Source organism: Notothenia rossii (genome assembly GCF_949606895.1).
Source record: "Notothenia rossii genome assembly, chromosome: 3".
Classification (NCBI taxonomy): domain Eukaryota; kingdom Metazoa; phylum Chordata; class Actinopteri; order Perciformes; family Nototheniidae; genus Notothenia; species Notothenia rossii.
Window position 1 is genome coordinate 35,923,503 of NC_136901.1, and position 26,459 is coordinate 35,949,961.

The window sequence follows — 26,459 nt, forward strand, 5'->3', positions numbered from 1 at the left end:
TGGGCATATTAGTAGTTAAAAATGTAGACCAGTTTCAGGGCGGAGATCATATAAACAGTTGGGATTCACATTAAGACCATCCACCAGAAGTAATTCTTTTTGTAATAGAAAGAAAATGTATCTTCAAAACTTTGAAAATCAATTGATAATTGAGGTCATTTTTTAAGCCAAGACTCCCTTTTTTGTATGCATTGCTATTCTTTTCAATGATAGTTATTTAATATGTCTGGATTTTGGCTTTTATTTTTTTCCGAAAACAAGACATTTCAATATGATAACTTGTGCTATGGACAAAACAAGGAATTGAGACAAAATAAGTTGTGAATAAAAGAACAATTACAGTTGTAGACTTAAATCTAAATAATACATCCCAAAGGATCACCGAACGGTTTTGCAAGGTATAAAAAGTTATCAAATTTTGAGATATTCCCATTGGTAGAATATCTGTCCGTTTGACATATATTTAGAGTCAAATATATCCATGAAATTTCGCCAGACCTCTATTTAGTTTCAACGTTTTAATGAAATCCACCCTGCAGTATTTGCTACACTTACTTTACATCACCTGTGTCTATTGAACCAAGAGATCTCCCTCCCTCTCTCCCCTCCTCTCACCCCACAGTGACGGACGGGGAAACGATTTCTGTCGTTTGTTTGGCGGGTTCCCCGGCGTGGGCTGGGAGCTAAAGCTAACACTCAGATTGCTGAGGACGAGAGAGGAGAGGGGGGATAGATGAGAGGATACTGCTTTAGAGTTGCAAATGAGCTTGTAATTAGCCCTTACACATTTGCCTGGAGGGACTTAGTGTGTGTGTGTGTATGTGTGTGTGTGTGTGTGTGTGTGTGTGTGTGTGTGTGTCTCATTGTTTGTTTTTCAACCCATTTTCCTTAGAATAGGGGTCGACGGTGATAAGCAGATAATACTAATTACTTCTCCTCCCAATTGCTTGTTAATTGTGCTTGGTGTGGATTTATACAGCAAGGTAATACCCACCCATTCCACACACACACTAACATTCAAAAATGCATGCCCCCCGCTTTGCCTGTTGGCAAAATCAACAGGTCATCTTTTTAAGAAGGGAGCTTCTGTTTAAGCCCCTAATTAATTATGCCAAGTGGGGTTCCACCATCTTTAGGTCCGAGGTGTGTGTGTGTGTGTGTGTGTGTGTGTGTGTGTGTGTGTGTGCGTGTGTGTGTGTGTGCGTGTGTGCGTGTGTGTGTGTGTGTGTGTGTGTGTGTGTGTGTGTGTGTGTGTGTGTGTGTGTGTGTGTGTGTGTGTGTGTGTAATCAATTGTGGTTGCAAAGAAATGCAACATATTCTCTGGTTTGTTTCAAAATCAAAAACAGTGTCGACAGAGATACAATAATATTTTTTGTAATAATTGTTGTAATTACAACAACCTACACAGGTTGCGCGAGTGCAAATTCCTGAAGAGGCTGAAAATTCAGTGGGTAGAAATCCATTGTGTACATTTCTGTAAATATCTTGTGAACATGTCGTATTGACCTGGGGCCTCATTTATAAACGGTGCGTACGCTCAAAAGATGGCGTACGGCAGTTTCTACGCAATGTTTGCGATTTATAAAAAACAAACTTGACGGGAAAATGTGTGGTCCTCCACGCAAACTCTGACCCATCCGTTCGCACTAAGCACAAAAACGGGAGACGAGAAACCGTTGGCAGAAGGAAGAATGGAAATAAATATGTGGAAATAATACCATAAATAAAATGTTACCTCTCGTTTATCATATATGAAGAATTAACTTTCACAAATTGATTAAAGCCAAATGTTAAAATGATTAAACAAACGCCTGTTTGAGACTCCTCAGTGCACACAAAAACATAACTTGGAGAAATAAATACGGATATGTTATTGATCACCCCTCGATTATGTTCTCTTGTTAAGAAATGTTTTCTCATAAATGATGCGGTAAACAGGAGGACAGAATTACTTTAAACTGATGCCGTTTTGCTTTTCTATAGGTTGTAGATACGAGCATGGTTTTATATACTATCACGTTTAATCATGTTTTATGCCGTTCGCCAAGACTTGATAAGTAGCTCGTAAAACACAGGAGGTATGGAAACTGACTCCACTCCGGAGGGAGTCCCCGATCATTTCTTGCAGTTTCTCATCAAGGGGGTGTCTCCTGCCCCCTGTACAAACACACTGACACACTGCCTGAGGAAGGTTAGGCGATGTTTATTTTCTTTGTCATTAACCTTTTTCGGACCACTTATTTATTTATTTTGGTGACGATCCGACCTCCATGCTGCTACTCTGGTTTAAACTGCATCCAACAAACAATTTGATTTATCTCGACCTCCCCAAAATAACCAACATCTGACACGGTGTGAGTTGTCTTTTTTAGCTGTTCTGTCGTCATGTCCTGCGATCTTCTTAATGCAGTCAGTCAAAATGAATATTAATAAAGGGTGTTTCTTTGACTATTTATAGGCAACTATGGGCGTTACGTGAAGCCCCCAAAAGCTGTGCCGCATTTCGAGTTGATTGTGATTTATAAAGGGAAACCGGCGTAGGATGTGCGTGCGTGTTTTATAAATCGGAACATTTCTGTGTGTATTTATTTGCTTTGTCCTACGTAAGCAACCTTCCCACCTGAATCCTACGCAAGGCTTTATAAATGAGGCCCCAGGTGTTTTCATCCGAAGGACTACTGTTTGGGTTTGGTTTTGTTGACTTAAAAGTGGTTAAGGGGTCTTCTATTCAAACGTAAAATATAAAAAGAGTAAGCATAGTACGCCTACACTTAGTCACTTGTTTGTTTGCTTCCTCTTAAATTAAATGGCGGATATTTCAATTCAGTGGAACAATTTGAGGTCAACTTCAGGGAGGTAAACATGAAAAGCCTTTTAACCGTAAGTGGATGAGGAGCAGCGTCCAATGTGGGGTAAAGGTGTCGGCTCAGGCTGGCCTTCAGATCTGGTGTGTGTGATTCACCGCGTGAATCAGGAGACACAAACACGACACCGCATGTCAGAAACAGGGGCAGGAATGTATGCAGAGAATCTGAGATACAGTTGAAAATCCTGAGTGTTTCCTTTTTAAATTTCCCCTTTGCCTGATACTTTAATGAATGCATCCATGAAACCTGCCTAATAACAACCGATTGTTGGTACACATTTCTAAATAAAGTAGCAGTCGTGACAAAAGCATGATGAATGATTTTCGTGTTTTACCAAAATATAAAGTCTACACATATAATGAGGTACATTACAGTATATACTGTATACAACCCCCCCCCCCATCCTTATTCAAACACTTAATCTGGTCATCCCATCACCCATTTTATCATTCATCCTGTTCCACAACGCCTTGGGAGAGCTTAAGCTGATTTTGGTTTAGTCTGCTCTCAAAGATTTAAACAGATTGGGTCTTGGGGAGATACCTTGCAGTGTGTGTGTGTGTGTGTGTGTGTGTGTGTGTGTGTGTGTGTGTGTGTGTGTGTGTGTGTGTGTGTGTGTGTGTGTGTGTGTGTGTGTGTGTGTGTGTGTGTGTGTGTGTGTGTGTGTGTGTGTGTGTGTGTGTGTGTGTGTGTGTGTGTGTGTGTTTGTGTGTGTGTGTGTGTGGTCAGTGGCAAGTGTCTGAAACTCGAGAGGTCAGCTTAACTGTGAGCATGATCTTCACTGAGCTCATTTCACCCCTTCCGTGCCCAAGAGTGTCTCTCACACACACACACACACACACACACACACACACACACACACACACACACACACACACACACACACACACACACACACACACACACACACACACACACACACACACACACACACACACACACACACACACACTACTAAATAATCACATGCACGCTCTGTTGACTGGAGCAGCAGCGCGGGTTCGATCAATTGCTATAAAATCACTCTGCTACTACCACAGACGGTGTCACTACGCCGGCAGCTGTGGCCGTTGTTGAAGCCTCTTCAGGCTCCGCATCGGCAGGCCTCTCCCTCGGTGTGGAGCTGTCAAACTCGACTTACAGCCGGCCAACTAAAAGTTGTTCCGTTCATGTTGTCAATTTTAGACTCCTTCGCTTCTTTGCTTGTGAATCCAAAAGTTGCGAGGCTTGGCTGTTTTTGTTTCGCCATATTTTGTATTACAAAGCCAGAGTTAACAAAATATCAATTTGAACATGTCAAATACCGCGCCGGCATCGCCGCCGTAACCATAGTAACTTAAGTAGCGTAAAGAATGCAGCGCCGCCACGTACAGATGGCAATACTCAGAAATATTCACAAATATAAAACAAATATTCAGAAACTGTCATGAACAAGGACTATTATTTATTTCAAGAACTTTTATTTACAGAAACTCAACATTTCTAATCTGTGTGACACAAATATGCACAATTTTTTTGGGCTCCCCCTATTTATCTCAAAGTCGGCCTTCAGGGGAGCTCCTCTGAAGAGCGTATTAGGATAACTTCCTTCATGACTGGTGCATTAATTAGTAGATTGTACTGTTTGTCAGATAACATGGACAAAATCATTGGGTTAACAATGAGCAAAAGTATCTGTCATTGACCTAATTGCTCGTCTCATAACTTCAACTATTTTGAAGGACATTTTAAAAGTTTTCATGCTCAGGTTTTATATCCTTTGAGGAAGAAACTTGATATTTACCATGTTTTTGTGTATAATCAGTAAAGTAGAAAACACTGAAGTGAGTTAAGGCCTTAAGATGATTCCTGACACTATTACAATGTTTTCTTTCGAATGTCTTAACATTTGTCAGATTTCATACATTTTAACAATTTGTTTCAAATAAAACTTAATTTTCTGTTATTTTATATGAGCTTTAGTAGAGGATAATTTGCTTACAAAAAGTGTAACTAAAGCATTCTTTACACTGAAAAAAGGCTGCTAAATAAAATGACATACATACACTTTTATATTGGAGGGATTAATTATAATCTCTCTCTAATATACAGCACAAACTGGCTCATCAGGCATATATCTGTATTTGAGACATATTTGTGGACATTTAAAGCCACTTCACCTTATTTTAAACCATGATGATCCTTGACCTGACTGCAACCTTCAAGCAAAGCCTCATATTCACTGCGGGGGCTAATCCCTGTCTGTCTTCAGAGCCCTATTGGAGGCTAATTTATTATTAATAAGCTAATAATCTTTATTCAAGCTCTGGTTCACTGTCATAAATTAATTTCCTCTAAGCTATGATGTGCAAATTAAGTGTAACATGTTTGTATTGTAGTTGACAGATGCTTATAGCAGACCCCTAACCTGATTAATAAGAAAAATTATCCTAAGACTGATTAATGAGCCAGTGAGATCAGAAGGATTGAGGCATGCGTCGATGTCTCGGGGGCATTTTCATTACATCTTGGCCTGGCAAGAGGTCACTGAGGATAACCATGTCTGTTTTAATTACATGGGTATTAGCTAGTCGGGGATCGCTACAGCTGTGTGTCCCGGCGTGTCCTCTCTGTTAATTGAGGCATATAATACCAATTTTCATGGCCATGGGCACTGCAATTTAATAATTTATGCTGGTAAAAGTGTGCCAAAGGCTGGTAGATGTGCATCATCAGCACAAAAACAATGGTACTCTATTGAGTAGCTGCTGGTAAAAAATAATAATTCAAAAAAGTGAATTTTGCACCCTGGATTCGCTCATTCGTAATATATAAATGACCACATTTTTTGGCATATTATTGACATTTTCTTGTGTTTTGCCTGCTGTCAAAAGCCTCTCAATCCACATTATTTCTCCCCTCATCATCACCTCCTGAGGCCAGCCTCCATCCGTCCTATCAAATAACCTATCCCTACTTGTTTGCTCGCTGCAGTCACCCTGGCAGTCAATGTATCCTCAGGCTAAGCCAAACAAGCTGATCAGCCAGTCACCTCTGTACACACTACCCCCCACTAAGAGGCTAATGGCCGGGATGTATAATCCTTCTCAAAACAACTACAGAGATGCTAATTGTATCTAGCTATAAATACAGGTTGACTCCTCGTCCTCATTCTTTATTTGGCTCTACTCTGGAAACCTGGAGGCGCCAACACCACTGTTGCGCACCGGCTTCTCTGAGACATTTGCCCAAATGCCAGGAGAGACTCGGTTGCATAAGAGAGGCTGCAGATAGAAGCTGCAAGTGTCAATATTTGCCATCATCTCAGGAAAGGAGGCAGAGAGCGCACGGAGCTTTACGCGCGGTTGGATACGTTTTGGAACATTTCACAGCTTCTTCGGTAAACTACTGAGAGACAGCAAACCGAGATGTTCCCACTTCCGATGTTCACCCCGGACCAGGTCGCCCGGGTGTGCGAGAATTTGGAGGAGACCGGGGACATCGAGCGCCTCGGCCGGTTCCTCTGGTCCCTTCCGGCCGCCGTCCCTGGCTCAGCCGGGGAGGCGCTGACCCGACACGAGTCCGTGATGCGAGCCAGAGCGCTGGTCGCTTTCCACGGGGGAAACTTCGAGGGTCTATACCAGATCCTGCAGAGCCACCGCTTTACTCGCGAGTCGCACGCCAAGCTGCAGGACTTGTGGCTGGACGCGCACTACCGGGAGGCGGAGAGGCTCCGAGGCCGGCCGCTGGGACCGGTGGAGAAGTACCGGATCCGCAAGAAGTTCCCCCTGCCCCGCACCATCTGGGACGGCGAGCAGAAGACGCATTGCTTTAAGGTAAACACCACCACGCGATATTACAATTGAACCCACATGTGCACAGGTGTGACCCACGCTTTCCCTCGTCTGTGGGGCTAAAATGTAATATATCAGGTTCTGGTCGGGAACTCGGTATCACACAATATAACATGCTTTGATATGATATGGACCTGCTATTTGACCGTCAGCTGCTCTCTCGTAAAAGTTGTACGGTACCACATGTAACCTCACACAGCTTGCCCTTTGAGCTTTTAAGATGATCATGGTAAGAGCTGTGGTTAACCTCAGCCTTCGTCCGTAATACTTTAGACATGGTTACTTGTGCTTGATCAGAGATCTGGTTAGACAATGTTTATGAAAAGAACATACTGTTAAAACAAATTAACTATAGTTCCTAAATACTCCTAGATGTGTTTTCACCTGCATCATTTCCACTTCTGTTATCAGCTTTTCTCTTTTCTGTAACTTTGACTGTTCAGCTTCAAACTCCCATCCCCCCAGGGTTCAACTTTATTTCATCTGAATTATTAACGACACCTTTCAAATAAGAACACAACTTTTATTGACATTGAGCACAGACCTAAGGGAGTCCAAATGATCCATCTTGCCATCCAGGAGCCAATATAAAGAACATTATTCCATGTGTGAAGAGCAATTCATCACATGCATACTGCTGGTACTTTTTAACACCTTCTTTATACAAATGTAAAATATATTTTCTTTTACCTAAATGTTTTATGAGACAAATGACAGGATTCAGAAGCATGCACCTTGCCTCTTGGGTGTGTGTGTTTGTGTGTGTGATCTCCCTCATGTGGCAGGGTCAAGTATTGTTTCCTAAATATAGTTAATCTTTAGTTCACAACCTCGGGAGGGATAGTCTCTCTTACTGCCAATTAATCCCCTTAACATGATCCAATTGAGTCGCTATGAATGTATGTTTATCCTCTATTGTAGATTTTAATCATTGATTGTATTTAATAATCCAGTCTAATACTATTACAGTGAGCATCATGAGAGTGAGGAGATTATTGTGGCTTATTGGGATGATATCAAAACACCATATGGTATCTTTGCAAGGTGCAAATCCACACTAATAAAGTTGACTTTGAATCGTCTACGACAGCATAAATATTGATTGTATTACTGTGTGTTTTGCAGGAAAGAACCCGCAGTTTGTTGAGAGAGTGGTACCTCCAAGACCCCTACCCAAACCCATCCAGGAAGCGTCACCTGGCCCAGGCCACAGGGCTCACCCCCACACAGGTCGGCAACTGGTTCAAGAACCGCCGACAGAGAGACCGAGCAGCGTCCGCAAAGAACAGGTATGTTAAGAACTACAAGCGATAACAATAGTTGTGAATATAAAGGAGAAAAAACTAAATTGGGCTCAGAGCTCCAATCTGGGACCCAAATCTCATCTCTCTCTTCTTTCCCTTCACCCAGAATGCAACAGGATCACTCACACCTGCCCTCAGGTAGCTCACCCGACGGCTCCCTCCAGGACCGCCGCCATCACTCCCACTTGTTGCCTCCCTCCCCTCGACACCTGGGCAGCCCGGAGGCCAGCGACTGCAGCACGGAGAACGAGCGCAGAGGAACGGGAGCCTCCACACCGGAGATCTCCGTCAGCAGCGACAGCGAGTTCGAGTCCTGAGATGACGGACGATTTTCGTGATAGACAGACTCTTGTTCTCTGCAATCATCAGACTCTACAGACATTTGAAACACTGGAGGTGTTCTCAGTTAGAGTGGACATTGTAAAGGAAAAACAACATGCACTTAAAAGAAGCACCATGGCACACAACCTCGACTGTTATATGAAGTAGTTTACTGCCGACCATGGTCTTTAGATCATTTGATATTTCAAGTTTTAATACGGGTTTCATTGAATATTTTTGGAGAAATCATTTTCTATAAGTCATTATCTAAGCTATCAAATAATTAGTATGGAATCTAAGACACGATGAAAAATGCCTTGAGTAGGCTGTTAATGTTACTATATTTATATGCACAATAATAACCTAACTTCAGATTTTGGTGTCTTGTTTCAAACATTTAACATACATCCATTATCAGAAAAATCTTAATTTAGGTTCAATATTTTTGATAGGAAATTGGCATTTAGGTTAAAAATACATTTTTTTCGGGCACAATTCATATTATTAACTTTTAAATTGCATCCTAATTCCCATTAGATGTTATTTAGAGTGATCATGTTACAATGTGCATGTAAACATAGTGACTGACCAATTAATCACATTTTACTGCCTTAAAAAGGATCTAAGGGCATCTCTCTTTTACAATGCAAAGACAAATAATCAGATGAGTTTAGGTAGACTTTATATATGTACCTTAGAAGCAAATATGCTGCTTAAAACCAGCTGTGTTTTACCTGTTGTCTTTTGGTGACTGGTTGAAAGGGCTTTTTGTAAACGCTCCTGAGCTGCTCTGATGAATTCCCACAGGAGCTGAAACAGAAAAGATGAGTCAGCGAAAAATGTAAAGCGTTAATCGGTCTTAACTCAATGTGCCTATAACATTTGAGAACAGAGACCAAGTCGGATATGTTTGTGTCCCAATGTCAGAACGACACTCTCAGAGGCCTACTGTGTGCTTGAAACCATGAACACATTATTTCAATGAAAAGATGTATTTTGTAAATGTTTTATGTAAATAAATGAGCCTATTTTTATCCAAAGTTATACTGACTCCCTGTATGTATTAGTTCAGTAATGTAGTAAAGCAAGTGAAGTACATTTAGTAATATGTTTTCTTTACTTTAACCAAGGCAGATTGACATACGTGTTTCTAAACAGGTTTAGAAAGACAAACATTAATTTATCAAAAAATCAGATTTTTTTAATTAAAAACTTGAGCAGATGAAGCAGAAATGTTTAATATCTTATTTGGACAGGCTAGTTTTGCGAATGTCACAAACATAAAGTTCAAATAGGTGTTGTTTTTTGTCAAACACATTTCTGCCCTTGCAAAAAATATCCACAAATATTGTTCTGGATAAATAGTCCATTGGAATTAAAGAGCAACAACAAGGAAACACAATAGGTATTTCAACAAAAGTTCAAATTGGGAAACCCTACTTTTTCACATAGGCTTCATTATGTTCCTTCAAGGTAGCCACTAATTAAAACAGTTGGCTATAAATGTTACCATACACTACTCCATTATACTAACAAAAGCAGAAAGACAAAAACAAGGCAATATTCCTACTCACCATTATTCCCACATAAAAGAGTTTCACAAACTTTTATCACATTATGTTAAGTAGAAAAAGGGTGTATTAACAACATTAATTAGGACTTAATTATATCAACTAATGTAATGCAGCAATTAATTATGCAATTAGTTTCACCTGTGATGGAAAGTAAAACGGTGAAAGTCACTCCATGTTAGCCCCTGTTGTGTGCAAAACAAGCTAAAACTTTGCCATTTGTATTCACTAAAGCAAACTATTGGCATTTGTATTCATTTTATATCCAATATTAACACACCTCTAAGCTGTTTTTTTTCTCTCCTGAGGAACATATCTGGCTCTTTAGCTGCCTAATGCTACACTAGCTAGCATATTATAGCTGCTAGCTAGATTTGTCAGTTGATGACTTTAGCACTAGTTTATTTCTTATTTAAACATTTCTTTCACATTTTAAACGTTTGCCCTGATAGTAGGCATAACCTTAAAGTCACTTGAATGTTTTATGATGATATAAAAGCCAAACTTTCGGGTAAAAAAAACACTTAACAATGTTTTGAGGACATTTCCAGGCCCCCAAAATATTAAGAGAAGAAAGATGGCGGACAAACGGTTTAATTTGTTTTCGTTTTGTAGTCCAACGAGAGTTATCAAACAAGGGGCCAGTTAGGATGCATTTGACCCAATAGCAATGTTTCTTAAAGGTGTCATGTGCAACCTGGAAAGCAATTAAAAACAAAATAGATTGTGAGAGGTATACAATAAGGGAAATCTGGATTGAAAGAAAAATATCAAATTTTGTATGCACATTTATTGCATACTAGCCCTTTTAAGTCTCATGGTAGTAAGGTAATATAAGTATTTTAAATCTGTATAGTTTGGATATGTCAAACAAATTGTTATATAGTATGCATAGACAGTATAGACATACTTTCTCCGAACCGATGGTTAGGACCAAAAATGCAGCAACGTTGGTACATCTCAGGGGCGGACTGCGACTACAAATCAGCCCGGGACTCTCGACCGGCTCACTTCGGTACCGCCGGCCCACCATGGTACCGCAAGTAAATACCGCCAGTAAATTGTCGACGGGGCCGGTGGAATTGTATTTCCACTGGCCCCACCATTGTAACCACTGGCCCGGAGCATTCGTCCAAAAAAAAAAAATCGACTAATAATGAATAAAATTAACACATTTGTCGCAATAGTAATTTATGCACTAACTACATTACTACTTGTACTACAACATTTGAATCATCAGTTCTTCCTCGTTTTCCTCAATTGTTCATATTTGGTTTATTAAAATGATGATATTGTGGTCATTGTTTAAAAATGTCTGCTATTATGAGTATTATTTGTATAATGCATTTTCTGCCTTCCTGTCATTAGGAGTTAGACATGTAATGGCTATGTAATTGATTTGATTAGAACCTTCATTATCCTAAACTGCTGGCACATTTCGCCAATACCTTTATAATGTCTACTCTTCACTTACTTGTCAGCATAGGTCGGCATTGATGTACAGAGCCGACAGAAGACCTTGTTTATATTGGCATCATATTGAGAGGTGCAGCCAGTGACGCGTCCTAGAACCAGGAAGTAAGCTGCTGGTTCCCTCGACAAAAAGCAATGGGATTTCTCCTCACGGTTTTGGAAAATAGCTGGAAATAAGGTCTGTTGAAAACAAACCTGTTTGATAAATGCAAGTTTTGTTCAGCCGGATAATCTCCACATGTCTACCCTACTTTTATAATTTTCTAATCATAAATCTAATCGATAGATTATAAAAGGGTTTTAGGACGCGTCACTGCACCACTAGAAGCCAACTCCATCGATCAAGCTGGCTGAAACTTTCTCTCCCTCTTCTTCTCATGCTCCCTGTCACTCTCCTTTAACTCCTCCGGTGACTTTCTTTTATTTGAAGATTGTTTGGCCGGTTACCGCTGGTATTAAAATGTTGGCGAATGGTTAGGTGGCGCGATAGGAGCGTGAAGGAGCGCGCTCCCGTTCACGGGAGCCTGCTCGCGCTGCGCTCGGCAGCAAACAGCTGTTTGCTTTTCACCCAACAACGACAACCGACTCACGGAACGCTATTTTCTAGCGTTAATAAACGAAACAATTTAACAAAATTGCTAGTCAAAATACCAATACCACAGGACATTTTTTTTTTTTAAGCAATATTTTTAGTGGCCCGAGCGGGCAAGTGGAAAGTACGTTATGCTGGCCCGGGGTGTCTAAATAGTGCTTCCGGGCCAGCGGGCCATTTATAATGTCGAGCCCTTACCGGCCGGCCCACATCGTCCGACCGGCCCACTTCAGTACCGGCCCATCGGGATTCGTCCCGAACGTCCCGATGGCCAGTCCGCCCCAGATTTATCAAAAGTTTCACCTTTTTATCAATGCATAACTTTACAAAGATTTACAAAAGGTTATTCATCATGATTTTGTTTTTTAAAATCTTGTATTATTTGTTATTTCTTATCTTTATTACAATTGTTTTATTGAGCAAATCAAATCTGCAGAGTGGACATTGAAAAATAGACAAATAACGAAACATGTTAACCAGTCAACAGAATAATTAGGGTCTTACATTTACAACAGTTTGATGGTGTAATCTACAAAGTATCATTATTTCCAGTTTTATATAGTGACAATGAGTAGGGACATCAAACAATAAAAGGACTATTTCTTTCCTTTTTGTTGCAGAATAAAAAGTGTAAGGAAATGTCAACTTTAAAAATAATTTGTAAATCACTTGTTAAAAAAACCACTACCTGTTTCTCTAGAAAAAGGGGAAGTGTAGGTCCGCCCCCGCAGCAAATGGGGCGTCCTCAAATGTAGTAATCCAGCCCATACTGGAAGTTGCAGCAAATAGACTTCTGCTTACCTGTCACTTGTTGTCTCTTCTAAATTCATGCGTAATAATCTTGAATTTGTCATTTGTTAGTTAGACCCCTGTCCTGACAGGAGGGAGCTACATTTGGATAAGCATGGATAGCCAGGGGAGAAAAGTGGTGGTCTGTGACAATGGGACAGGGGTAAGTCAAATATATTGTGTCACACACTACCTCAACATTGTATTAACACTGCTTACTTCTCTTTCTTTTCTTTCAGTATACTTTACGCTTGTTTTCAAAGTGTTATCAGAAATCTGTGACATTGTTTTTCATGCAAACCCACACCAGCTGTGTTTTATTGTAAAGTGGCTGCTCTTAAAAGCGTTTAAAAGTTTGCTTCTGGATCATATGTAAAGGTTGACATCTGAAGGGTGTGAATCTGTGTGCAGCTTGATTCCTCACGTGTCTGAACTTGTCACTCTGCCTCTAATGTGCACACACAGCCATAAATGGTTGTGATGTTTTGAACTGAGCTACGATTGGATGAAAATCAGGAAGTGAGACTTCAGCTATCAAAACATCCAGAGTGGTTGTTCAATACTAATGGTGGCATGCTAATTTCAACATATATTAAGACAAACGTGTGTTATTTTTAACTGAAAATGGCCGTATCCTAGTTTTTCGACTCTGCTTGGAATGCATTGTCCCTCCAGGCTAAGGAATGTGTCTATGGCCACAAAGACAAGTTGAGACACAACAGTATGAGGTGAAGTCATGACAGGTAGAGAAACAGCAGGTCATTTAAAAGCAATGTAGCAACACGTATTGCTCCATGCTTGCCAAATGAATTACTACACATTTTAACACATTTGCATTGACTGATGAATAATCCATTGAATGCATTGTGATAATAAACACTAGGACAGTTTCCTGCATGCAGATTAGACCTAGTGATGGATTACACTGAATGTATAGTTATTATCTATTTCAGAAGGCTTTAATGCAGGAGTAAGATGATTATTTTTCTCCTATTGTATTTGTACACAAGCTCAATATAATTGTCATGAGAAGAACAAAACAAACCTAGCATTATTTTTCGAAAACCTAAAAGATATAAGAAGCACACAGAATGAGCAGAAAACTCACTCGTCAGTTAGACAAATTCTTTCAATAACTGAAAAACAATAAAGATTAAACCTCTTCTGAGGATAACAAGCTCTTGATAACGTTGACAAAAACAAGAACTTAATAGAAACAAAAAACATCATGTTTCACTCTCACATCCCTTCGCAGTTTGTCAAGTGTGGCTTCGCTGGATCCAACTTCCCCGAACACATCTTCCCCGCCATGGTGGGTCGACCAATGTTACGATCAAACACCAAAGTGGGCAACATTGAGATAAAGGTGAGATCATTTTTTGCATTATTTAAAATTGTATTCAGAAAAGCGATACATAACGGGTGAGCCTAGACAAGGCAACACTTTGTATATAAGGTGATATGTCAGGTGTATGTGAGTGAGAAGGTGCCAGATTGAGAGTGTTTTTTTAAGACAGAAAAGAAGGAGACTTTAAAACAAAAATTGGATTAGAGGAAGTACATTTTTTATCTAACAAAAGCTGTTTCTAAATGTGGATTGTATTCTATTCAAAGCTAAGGGAATTCCTGTCTGGTAAGTCTGGACAGTAAGACTTGTTAAGCTAATTAAACAGCTGACCTTCTTCTTCTCCTCCATCTCTTCTTACCTTTCAGCTCATATGTATCAAAGTGTCTTAGAACGGTACACCTGTTAGCTTCCTTAAGACACAGTTAAGTCCGTATTCTCACGTAACCTGAGGTCAGATCATGCAGAACTTTACTCCTCGTAATCCTCACGTTTCGTAAAGCAGAAGTGAAAAGTTCACTGCACACAAAATGTAAAGTGTGAAGATTTGTAAAGATAGCATTTTTGGGTACAGTGTTCACAATACTTTTTTTTGTAAGTAAGCATGTATGCTCAATAATATTCAGCAGTAACCAAAATGTGAGCAAATGCTAAGTAAGCTTCTAAGTATTTATATTCTTTGATAAATAACCTGATTTTGAATACAGTATTTTGATAATGTCTTTGGCTGCTTGTGTAAATAAAAGAATCCATGCATTACTAAAAACTATCATTGTAAAAAGTATAGCGTTGGTATCCGTGCAAAATATGCGAAGGTATTGTATTGGCACTGAGATTTAATTCTTATCATTTAATATTTTTGTGATATGTCATTTGTTATACGTTAGCTTATCAAAGCTGTAGATACTAACAAAATAGTAAAAAAGACCAAAGAATGCAGACTCATTTGGATCCCCTCCATTCTTAAATATAATCGACTGTCTCTTAGCCCAGGCTACGCCCTTCCACCAAGTTTAGAAATATTGGGCCAGTAGTTTTCCTGTGAGTCTTATTCTTTTACTCTGCACCTTAAAAAGGCGGTCTCCTCGTGTTTCCTTCCCACCAGGACCTGATGGTGGGTGATGAGGCCAGCGAGTGCCGCTCCATGCTGGAGGTCAGCTACCCCATGGAGAACGGTATGGTGCGCTCCTGGGAGGACATGCTCCACCTGTGGGACTACACCTTCGGTTCCACCCGCCTGGACATCAACCCATCAGAGTGCAAGGTACAACATAGAGCCGACCTTTCAAAATAAAGCTCATTGAGACAAGTATTGGAACAAGGCATGAAGAAAGAAAACAAGTGGTAAAATACTTAAGACATTTTAATGTTTTACACCTGGGGAAAAACGTATCAATAATAGGCTTTTAAACAGCTGTGAATGTATTTTTTGCTTCTTGAAGATCCTGCTGACGGAGCCGCCCATGAACCCCACCAAGAACAGAGAGAAAATTGCTGAGGTCATGTTTGAGAAGTACCAGTTCCAGGGCCTTTATGTGGCAATTCAGGCTGTGCTCACTCTGTATGCTCAGGGTAAGACTTCAAAATGTTATACAATCTTAAATGTGTTGTTCCTTAGGGCAAACTGGAATACTTGGGTGGGGTTTGTGCTTAAAGACACAAGAAAACCCATTTCTAACGTATCGTCTGTCCTCAAAGATTATTGGAATTGTTTGGTTACATTTTCTTTCGGGTAATTGATTCTGTCTACAGGTTTGCTGACCGGTGTGGTCCTGGACTCGGGGGATGGTGTCACCCACATCTGTCCCGTGTATGAGGGCTTCTCCTTACCCCACCTCACACGCAGGCTGGACATCGCAGGACGTGACATCACACGGTACCTCATTAAGGTGAGCCAGGAGATGCTCAGTCCTGTAGAAGGGAAAACAAGTCTAAATATTGCACAGGAAGAAATTAAGAAAATGCCAAACTGTGAATACTGGTAAAAAGTTGTGACATGAAAAATGCACCTTTTCCCGCCATTAGCTCCTGCTTCTTCGCGGTTACGCCTTCAACCACACCGCCGACTTTGAGACTGTGCGCATGATGAAGGAGAAGCTGTGCTACGTGGGATACGACATCGAGCAGGAGCAGCGCCTGGCATTAGAGACGACCTTCCTGGTGGAGACTTTCACAGTACGTTGAAGAACAAAATCCCAGTAATGCTTAAAGTTTTAGTCTACTTAAAGTAGGGCAGCTCAATTAATCGTATTTTAATCGCAATTACGATTTTGGCTTGCAACGATTATGAAAACAACATAATCGAAATAAAACGATTATTTCTTATTACATTTTTTAATTTATTATTATTTGTATTTTTTGTATTGGTTTTTCAGTTGAATTATACTTAAAGTTCAGGGTAATCAACAACTGTTAAAAACATACTTTTCAACAAAGAAAATTCAATAACTGGATGATTTCAAAGTAGATGGATAATCGTTTTTAATAATCGTGATATCAATTATTGACCCAAATAATTGAGATTATGATTTTTTGCCATAATCAAGCAGCCCTAACTTAAAGCAGTGGGGTCCAAACTTTTTTCACTGAGGGCCACATACAGAAAAATATACGAAGGGATGAGCCACAGGTGAGGTATATTTTCCTAATAAATTCAGTTATAAGTTGGAAAAATCTAATTATTCTTGATACTTGAAGATGCTTTAAGAAAAAAAATGAGTTTTATTTATTTTGTTAGCAGCTCATTCTTTAAAACAGAATCTTCTGATTGCTTATAATAGGAGGAAATATGAAGGGTATATTTTGAAGGTTGTTATGTAGATTTGATATTGGGCTTTTTTCTTATCAACTTGAACATGTTTTCAATTTTAATCGACTGAATTCATTTGAAAATGTGGCTTGTTAACACATGAAAACTGTGTAATATATTTGAACATATATATTGAAGAAGTACAATATAAGATAAGTTTATCATACTTAAGTCATTATACTTTTTTAATTTGCTGAGGGCCGATTCAAAATGGTCCGCGGGCCGTAGTTTTGGACACCCCTGACTCAAAGGAAGTGCTGCTATATAAAGGATGTGCATATTCACTTTCTTGTCGACTGTTACTTCCCTGCCACTGTGTACTGAATATGAAGCTAAAGCTAGCAGCCTGTTAGCCAAGCTTAGCATAAATACATGAAAACAAGTTAAACTGCTTGAAAACAAAGGAAATATTTAGCTCTCGTTTAAAGTAATAATTTCACCAAAGACCAAAAAAGTGAACTTCTAGATATGTACTTAAATATTTAGTAAGCATACAAACATAAGAGTGGTATCAAAATAAATGTTCAGTTCCCCAAACAGCAAACAATGCTTTTTGAAGACCAGTGTCTGGTATTTAGGGACATCTTGTGGTGAGGTATCAGATTGCAACCCTATTGTAGGATAACATAAACATGATTCTTAACTCAATGTGATTGTATAAAAAATAATAACATATTTAAACATATTATATTCAATTTCTGCCAATAAGTGTACCCTTATTCTAGTTTGAGTCCTATTATGAGAGTGGTCAAATGAAGGATTTCTCCAAAGCATGTGTTATGGTGGCACCTTCCATCTTGCTGTATCACAAAAAAGACCCTGCAGTTATTGAAATGTTTTCCTTTGTGTGGTGCAGCTTCCCGACGGCCGGCAGGTGAAGGTGGGCGGCGAGAGGTTCGGGGCTCCTGAAGCTCTCTTCCAGCCTCACCTCATCAACGTGGAGGGAGCGGGGGTGGCCGAGCTGCTGTTCAACACCATCCAGGCAGCAGACATCGACCTCAGGTCTGCCTCCCCTCACTAATGCACCTGCACAACATAAAAAGGGCATGTAGAAAAACAAAACATGTTGTTTTCTTACATCCTGGTTGTTTTTTCTGTGCAGGTCAGACTTCTATAAGCACATCGTTCTCTCCGGAGGAAGCACCATGTACCCCGGGCTCCCATCCAGACTAGAGAGGGAGATGAAGCAGCTGTACCTGGAGAGGGTGCTGGACGGAGACACTCAGAAACTATCTGTAAGAGTTTTACATCCAATAACAATATTTTTTAACCTTTAAATGTTAATCATCTGTTTTTATTGAAATACAGGAGCACCATGATGTTAGATAAGGTGTTATACAACTGCTGACCCTCTATAATACCTTTGCATAAAAGTAATTATCCATTAACAATTTAATCTGTAGCATAAGCCACAATGTAATGCATTTTATATTAATTTAAAAAAGTTACTTAGCATTTGTATAATAACTCATAATAATAATTGCACTAAACAAAACAGTGGACCTTGAGCTAAGATTGTTTTGTTCTGTTGTTTCAAAAAGGCAAGAATACTATATCAATCCAATGTAACACTATTTTATTTAATTGTATTAATGACAAAAAAGATGTCAGCCATTTATATATATATACTACATTTGGAATATTATATTGTGACTTATTGCAAATCCAATGTTGTATTTGTCACACACACACACACACACACACACACACACACACACACACACACACACACACACACACACACACACACACACACACACACACACACACACACACACACACACACACACACACACACACACACACACACACACACACACACACACACACACACACACACACACACACACACACACACACACACACTCCGCTGTGATTCAATACTTTCTTCTTTCTTCTTCTTCTGTGTAGAAGTTCAAGATCCGCATCGAGGACCCCCCCCGGCGTAAGCACATGGTGTTCCTGGGCGGCGCGGTGCTCGCCAACATCATGAAGGACAAGGAGTCCTTCTGGCTGAGCAGGGCAGAGTACGAGGAGAAGGGAGTGCAGAAACTGGGAGGAGGGGTCAGATAGAAATACAATGTGTAGCGCAAAGACAACCTCACCCAGATAATCACATTTCAATACCTATTACTCACCTCTCATAGCCTGGCATGCTGGGGGTTAAAGCCGAACTCCATCCCTTTCCTGCTAGTGATGGAGCAAGTGACAGCATATTGACAACAAGTTTGAATGTTCATTTTTCAAGCCTTTTGTGAGTTTTCCTCAATTTGGATTTACATTAAATAGACTGTACTTTTACTGGATTTAGCTCAAACATATTTCAAAGATTAATTAATTAATTTAGTGTTAATCCCTGTGCAGGGAAACATTTGATTGTTTGCTCACATTATATTGCATTATTTTACCTAAAATACATCAGGGCACATTGAACAGTCTTTTATTAAATAAAATGTATATGCTGTGACTACTGAATCATTTTGTCCTTGGTCATTGCGTCCGTAAATGTCTCGACAAAATACAAATTATTGTTTACATCTAATGAATAAAATCTAACCCCAAATAGTGCTTTTATAAAATGCTTCTAGAAACAATGAAGAAGTATGCTGTGACTGACTGATATTGAAAATGTGACATTAAAATCACATTTCAAATGTGTAATAGTCATTCACCTGTAAAACTATACTGTAGTAGTTTTCTATCCCTTTATAATTTATCAAAATATTATAAAAAGAATACAAACGGCCTTGATCTTTCAGGTTTTTTTTTATTTCAGCCATATAATGTATTAAGTCAGATTTGTGAGGGGTTTGCTTTTGAATACATTTGATCAAAGATTACATTTTGTTTTTAGACTAGCTGAAATAGGGATAAAAAATACCAAATCCCTTAGGATGTCACAATTAGAAACCACAAATCTTGAATACATATTTGACATAAGTAAAAAAGTGTTGGTATTTGCTGCCCTCTGATGGTAGAGTTTGATAAAACATCCAATAATAGTGATGTGTCGGCTCGCGCCCGCGAACGTGCATGCATGCAGTGACATAATATCCAAGGATTAGAGACTGTTGGATGCTGCTGTTTTGAGCATTGCAACATATTTATTTTCATTATGTTATTTATTTATGATTATTTTTAGGCTTAGCAAAGATTTGTTGTCAGTTTGTATATGTGTTGCTATCTGCTTTTTTTTTTTAGCGTGGTTCTACAATCAGAGTTACAAGGGTTTGTAAATGCAATGAAAACAATTGCCTTTATATAAAAAATGTACTTTTTACTTTTGAATACTTCAGTAGCCTACAAAGGATGTAGCTATTGAATAATTTAAGTGATATATGTGTACTGTACACATATACATCATTAGTCAAAACAGGGCTACATTTGATTGAATTATTATAATTAAGGTATATTTTGCAGATAAACCTATTAACCCTAAAAACGGCTCTTTTGAACGGCTCTCGCAAAGGAACGGAGCCATAAGATCCGGCTCCCTTCAAAGAGCCATAATTCCCATCACTATCCATTCAAACCCATATAGGCTAGGCAAGGCAAGTTTATTTATATAGCACTTTTCTGTACGCGACAATTCAAAGTGCTCGACAAAATAAAATACTTCTTATGAATAAATACAGTAAAAACGATTTTAAAATGGTAAGCGTGCGGACGTGCATGATTTGGGTAGTTTGTTCCAGAGTGTCGGGGCATAGCTAAATGCTGCCTCTCCATGTTTTGTTGTTACACTCGGAACCGATAGCAGACCCGTCCCAGAAGACCTGAGGCACCTTGATCGCTCGTAATTGTGTAGGAGTTCAACAATATACTTTGGTCCTAATTTTGAGAAATGACCCCTAATTTTGAGAAATGACCCCTTTTATTACTTCTGGTGATGTTAGAGATATGAGAAGACTGATCAATACCTCCATAATCTTCAGTGTAGCTATGAATCCTCCAAAACTTCCAAATACCTTGTCCTGGACATAGTTTCTACAGTAAACTGTGCAACAGTACAGTAGGCCCACACAAACTGCAGAACACCGGTTCTTTGGGAACACTCAAATGCAGTGGCGAGCCGTGACTTTTATACCTAGGCCCTCTGACCCCCCCCTTCCCTCTTAAAAATAAGAGATATTACGTCACAGCGTATACTTCAGCGGAATATCAAAACAGCGTCCCGGGGTGCAAAACGCATCAATGACAGCGACCCTCTACCACACAAAACAACACCATTTATATAAACACCTACCATGACAGGGCACCCACAGCCAAGTAACAATTACAAATGAATTAAGTCGGCACGGCGGCCCACATTGAAAATGACTTGGCGATTTCTCGCGCCCAAGGCGACCAACAACCAATCAGGAATCTCCGGCCCGCCCCCGGCATACAAAGCAAAAAAAAGCCCGCTTCTTCAACGAAGTAAACTGGATATAAACTCCCCAAACAGTTGAAAACCTACCAGTTTCACCAACTGTCTCTGCCACCTCCCGCCATGCCTGGTTCCTCCGGTTTAGGTCCCGGTAGGTCAGGGGTGTCCAAACTTTTTTCACTGAGGGCCACATACAGAAAAATATGCGAAAGGTTGGGCCACTCACTAAAGTTAAGGTATATCGCCTCACCTCTAGTGTATTAACAGTAATAAAAATCAATCAATCAAATGTAGGTAAATCATTCTTGATAATTTATTATACTTAAAGAAAAAACTTTATACATCACATCTTTCTATGTATGGGTATTCATTTATCTATTTTCAAATAAAATCAATCAAATGTAGGTAAATTATTCTTGATAATTTATTATACTTAAAGAAAAAACTTTATACATCACATCTTTCTATGTATGGGTTTTAATTTTTTTTACAAAAAGGGTTGGCAGCTCATTCTCAAAACTGCAGCCTCAGATTGCTTCTTTGTCAGGATGGGGACCCCCTTCACAGCCCTGTATAAAGAGGGAAAAATAACAGGACAAGGGAAAGGGTAGGCTTTATTTAACCTAGTTATGCAAATAATTTATTGCGGTTGTTAACACATCAGCTAATGTTTTTTTGAAAAATGTTATCAACTTTAATTGACTGAATTTATTAAGTAATTGGGCTTTTGAACACATGAATACTGTGTAATATATTTTAACTCACCTACAATGGGAACAGCGTTGCACTTAATGGGAGCAGTGATGCTGCGCTCTGGACTGAAGGATGGCTGAAAGGTCAGGAGTAAGTTTGGTGGTTGAGATGCGAAGGACATCACAGAGATGGCTGTCGGTCATTTTGGTTCTCAATCTGCTTTTGTTCAGAGTTAACAGAGAAAATGTTTGCTCGCATATGTATGTTGTGCCAAACAGACTCGTCATTCTTTTTGCGTGGCGTCGCATCAGAGGAAACTTGGCCTTTTCCAAGCTCTGGTAGAAGTCGGGTAGGGAGAGGAGCTGATGTTGATTCTTCAGAGAATCATCACACTGCATTTCGATGAGTTCTAATTGCAGACTCTCTTCCACTTCTTCTGCATCCATCAGGAAGGGAGTTGAGAACAGCTTGATTTCTTTCTCAATGACAGAAAAATCTTGGAAGCGCTGATTGAATTCTGTCATAAGAGTTGTGATCACAGACACATATTTCCCCTTTTTAGCAGAGAGGTCGGCCTTTGGATGAGCACATTTGATTTCGGACAGCGTAGGGAAGTGCGCAAGGTTGAAGTTGCGTAGTTGTGTTTCAAAAAGACGAAGCTTCGCACAGAATGCTTTCATGTGTGCATAAAGTTGTGGTACAAGCTGGTCTTTGCCTTGTAGGCTCTTGTTCAGTGAGTTAAGATGACCAGTAAGATCAACTAGAAAGGCCAGGTCTGCCAACCATAGAGGATCACTCAGTTCATGAAGAGGTCGGTCCTTCTCTTTCAAAAACTGGTCAATTTCTGATCTCAGGGAATAAAACCGCTTCAGCACGGAGCCGCGACTAAACCAGCGCACATCACAATGATAGAGTACGTCCCCGTATTCAGCATCGACATCAGATAGGAAAGCTTGAAATTCTCTGTGGTAGAGCCCTCGTGCTCGAATTATGTTGACAGTTTTCACAACTGTGGTCATCAAATCGCCAAGCTGGACTGTCTTGGCACAGAGAGCTTCTTGGTGGATGATACAGTGCAATTTTACAGCCTCGCCTCCACTCTCTCGCACCTTGGCGCACACCATAGATGCCATTCCTTTGCGCTCGCCTGTCATAGCGGGAGCCCCGTCCGTTGCAACTCCACACAGCTTGTCCCATTTAAGTTGCATCTTGTTAATTGCACCTGACACGGCTTCAAAAATGTCCTTACCCGTTGTTGTGCCCTTTAGACTCCGAAGATCAAGCAGCTCCTCCGTAATGCAAAAGTTATCGTCAACTCCCCGCAAAAAAATTAACAGTTGTGCGGTGTCTGTGGCATCTGTGCTTTCATCACATGCAATCGAGTAAAAATCAAAAGCACAAGCTTTATGTGACACTTGATTTTGTATGTTAGCTGACAAGTCTTCGATTCGCCGCACAATTGTGTTTCTGGACATGCTCACGTTGTTGAATTCCTGCATCTTTTCCGGGCACATTATTCCAGCGACTTTAATGAGGCACTGTTTAACGAAGTCACCGTCTGAGAAAGCTTTCCCGTGGCGCGCTATGAGTTGAGCTATACCTCATAGCTAGCTATTGTAGCATTTTCTTGTGTTTTGTTAGCACGGTAAAAGTACTGTTGTTGAGCCTGCAGGTTAGCTACCATTTGCTTGACTTTCTCCTCTCGCTCAGCAGCAGTGTAGGACGTGAAGGTCGGATGCTTGGTTTCGTAGTGTCGTCGTACATTGTACTCTTTCATCACTGCAACCGTTTCATTGCAAATCAAACAGACACATTTCCCCCTGACTTCTTTGAAGAAATATTCATTTTCCCACTGTGTTTGAAATTTTCTGCATTCACTTGCTATCTTGCGTTTCTTTGGTTCTGCCATTTTGTCGTCGCGGATTTTTTTTATTTGAAACTTTTTTTTGTGGAGAAGCTGCATTAGGACTGCAGCTAGTGAGTAGCTCCACCTACTGGTCAAACTAAGAACTACAATACAGTCAAGTGCAAGTTTCATGTGTGGGCCACATTCTATTCTATTTTTATAATTTGCTGCGGGCCAATAAAAAATGGATCCCGGGCCGCAGTTGGCCCGCGGGCCGTACTTTGGACACCCCTGCGGTAGGTGAACAGAGTACAGTCATACAGGACTGGGACATTTGCCACGGCAATGATTAATTTATCCTCCATTTTATGACATATGGAAAATAGTCAAGACCTGCGGTATCAGCATACACGCGGTTTGATTGGCTAGTGCTTGTACTGGCGGGAATTGCATAAACGGGATTTGATTGGCTGATGCCAAGCATTGAGCCTCAAAAGTTGAACATTGTTCAACTTTGAACATTGTTCAACTTTTGATCGGCCCGTCTACACTACAGGCATGAAAAAATCTTGGAGCTGGGCGTGTCTGAAGCTTGGCGATTTTTTGCGAGCAACCAATCACATGAACCTCCCGCCCCTGACATACAAAGCAATAGCAATGTTAAAACGAAGTAAACTGGATATGAACTCTCCAAACAGGCGAAAAAACTATCAGTTTCACCCACTGTCTCTGCCACCTCCCTCCATGCCTGGTTCCTCCGGTTTGTATCCCGGTAAATAGTTCCGGTCGTAAAGAACCGGGTGATTTGCTACCGTAATATCTCGTTTGGAATATGAGGAAATGAACTGCGGTCTGGCTCTCCCAGCTTGCACGCGGTTTGATTGGCTGCGCTTGCACTGGCGGGATTTGCATAAACGGGATTTCATTGGCTGATGCCAAGCATCGAGCCTCAAAAGTTGAACATTGTTCAACTTTTGATGCCGATAGATGCTCGTGATGCTTGCAAAGCCATGCCATGCTCCCCACAATGCAGTTCGGCGAAGATTAAAAATCTTCTACGTCACCCCATTCAAGTGAATGGGCGAAGCGTTGAAAGCATTTTTTGATGCCTGTAGTGTAGACGTACCAGCTTGCAAAGCCATGCTCCCCACAATGCAGTTCGGCGAAGATTAAAAATCTTCGACGTCACCCCATTCAAGTGAATGGGCGAAGCGTTGAAAGCATTTTTTGATGCCTGTAGTGATGCTTGCAAAGCCATGCTCCCCACAATGCAGTTCGGCGAAGATTAAAAATCTTCGACGTCACCCCATTCAAGTGAATGGGCGAAGCGTTGAAAGCATTTTTTGATGCCTGTAGTGTAGACGTACCGGCCTACCTTTGATGATCAAATCACAACACAAAGTCCTTCCTCCTGTCCTTTTGGATGAAGCACTTGCGGGTCATTCAGCTGATCCTTTGCCACTCCAGTTTATCATTGTAACTCAATCTTGAAAATGACTCGGTTAATCATTTCGCAACAATGTCATCACTATCACTGAAGTGAGCCATCATGAACGAATTTATGCTAATCATAAATCTATCGATCATAAATCTATCGATTAGATTTATGATTCGAAAATAATAAAAGTAGGGTAGACATGTGGATATTATCCGGCACCACGAAGTCCCTCCCCTTCCGGTGGACCTCCATGGGACCTTATATTGGAAAAATAATTTATTGAAGTCAATGGGGAGAGAAAGATTATCTTTCGATCCCGTTTGAATTGTGCCACGAATTACACATATGATGTTTGTCAATTTAAAAGATAATTTTGCAAGTCAAAAAAATTAAAATGTGTTGTAAAACTGTGAAGTTACACATTTCTTTGTGTGAAGCGCTCAATGAACTACAATTCTGGTCTTGCACACGTCACCTATACCAAGATGGCCGTCACGTTGGTACATTTCACCTCTTCCTTTCAGAATGAGGCGAAAAGTATTAAAAGAGGTGAAAATCACTACAAGTCTGGGCATGTTGAGAGCTGTACATACGAAAAAGGGGAGTTAGTCGGTTCATGCGGGACCGGCTTTACAAGGTTTCGGTGAGTAACACGAGTGTAATGTGTAACGTTAATGTCAGCTAGCTAACATTAGCTAACAAGATACACTCTCGTGTTTTGTTTTAGTTACTCTTCGAGAACGAGCAAGAGGTACTATTACTGGTATGATAACAACCTGGTACAAAGCACACAGGCATCTTGTTAAAGTAAGTAAGTACAGTAAGTAAATGTATTTTTAGCTATCTGGAGGGAATTCATCAGTTATGACAGCACTTACGCTTTTTTTTTAATAAAAAATACTTTTTTATACTTTACTAATTGTGACATTTATTTTACTTTTCGATGGATGAATTATGCTCAAAGTGAGGGGGCAAATAAGACAACTGAGGGGTAATACCCCCTTTTGCCCCCTCGTGGCGCCGGGCCCGTTTGAAGTGTTTTTCTTGTGAATTCATCAGTTGATTTAATTACCATAGTTCTTTCCAAATTGCAGTGCAGTAGAAGTACCTTACAGTTAATCGTACCACTATGTGTGTTTCTATCTAAAGTGCCTCTGTGTTTCAGGCTCAGGAAGCTGATGGAGGAGCGTCTGGAGCACATAGACGCG

General features: G+C 40.2%; 4 protein-coding genes across 5 annotated transcripts in view; 2 read left to right on the top strand and 2 right to left on the bottom strand.

Annotated features, from left to right (window-relative positions):
- Positions 1-9,108, bottom strand: part of clcn3 (chloride channel 3) — a 76,755-nt gene extending 67,647 nt beyond the window's left edge. The window contains exon 1 of the mRNA XM_079669143.1: positions 9,061-9,108. The gene's annotated coding sequence lies outside the window, so the exon portion shown is untranslated. The remainder of the gene's footprint in view (positions 1-9,060) is intronic.
- Positions 6,276-8,322, top strand: six7 (SIX homeobox 7; the record flags this gene model as incomplete). The annotated part of the gene is made up of 3 exons (XM_079667524.1): positions 6,276-6,683; positions 7,827-7,990; positions 8,112-8,322. The coding sequence occupies 3 exons, from the start codon at positions 6,276-6,278 to the stop codon at positions 8,320-8,322; spliced, it is 783 nt and encodes a 260-aa protein (XP_079523650.1).
- Positions 9,109-12,724: 3,616 nt separating the features above from the next.
- LOC307031767 (actin-related protein 2) lies at positions 12,725-19,380 on the top strand. Its single transcript, XM_079669145.1, has 9 exons — positions 12,725-12,914; positions 14,007-14,117; positions 15,202-15,360; positions 15,539-15,668; positions 15,849-15,985; positions 16,122-16,271; positions 17,762-17,907; positions 18,008-18,140; positions 18,817-19,380. Exons 1-9 carry the CDS (start codon positions 12,867-12,869, stop codon positions 18,976-18,978), a joined length of 1,176 nt encoding a protein of 391 aa, XP_079525271.1. The 5' UTR covers positions 12,725-12,866; the 3' UTR covers positions 18,979-19,380.
- Positions 19,381-21,084: 1,704 nt separating this feature from the next.
- Positions 21,085-24,217, bottom strand: LOC307033336 (general transcription factor II-I repeat domain-containing protein 2-like). Of its 2 annotated transcripts, none has more exons than XM_079671770.1 (2): positions 22,044-24,217; positions 21,085-21,843 (listed from the first exon to the last, which is right to left on the bottom strand). In XM_079671770.1, the coding sequence occupies exon 1, from the start codon at positions 23,479-23,481 to the stop codon at positions 22,063-22,065; it is 1,419 nt and encodes a 472-aa protein (XP_079527896.1). In that variant the 5' UTR covers positions 23,482-24,217; the 3' UTR covers positions 21,085-21,843; positions 22,044-22,062. The 2 variants fall into 2 exon arrangements, with proteins under 2 accessions (XP_079527896.1, XP_079527895.1); XM_079671769.1 differs by having other exon boundaries at positions 21,087-21,843; positions 22,040-24,217.
- Between the last annotated feature and the right edge of the window lie 2,242 nt (positions 24,218-26,459).

Excerpts from the sequence above, each read along its gene's own strand:
- LOC307031767 (XM_079669145.1), top strand. The coding sequence starts at position 12,867 with ATGGATAGCCAGGGGAGAAAAGTGGTGGTCTGTGACAATGGGACAGGG. Across the intron at positions 14,118-15,201 it reads TGGGCAACATTGAGATAAAG|GACCTGATGGTGGGTGATGA; the intron begins GTGAGATCATTT and ends CCTTCCCACCAG. Across the intron at positions 15,669-15,848 it reads GCTCACTCTGTATGCTCAGG|GTTTGCTGACCGGTGTGGTC; the intron begins GTAAGACTTCAA and ends TTCTGTCTACAG.
- LOC307033336 (XM_079671770.1), bottom strand. The coding sequence starts at position 23,481 with ATGTGCCCGGAAAAGATGCAGGAATTCAACAACGTGAGCATGTCCAGA.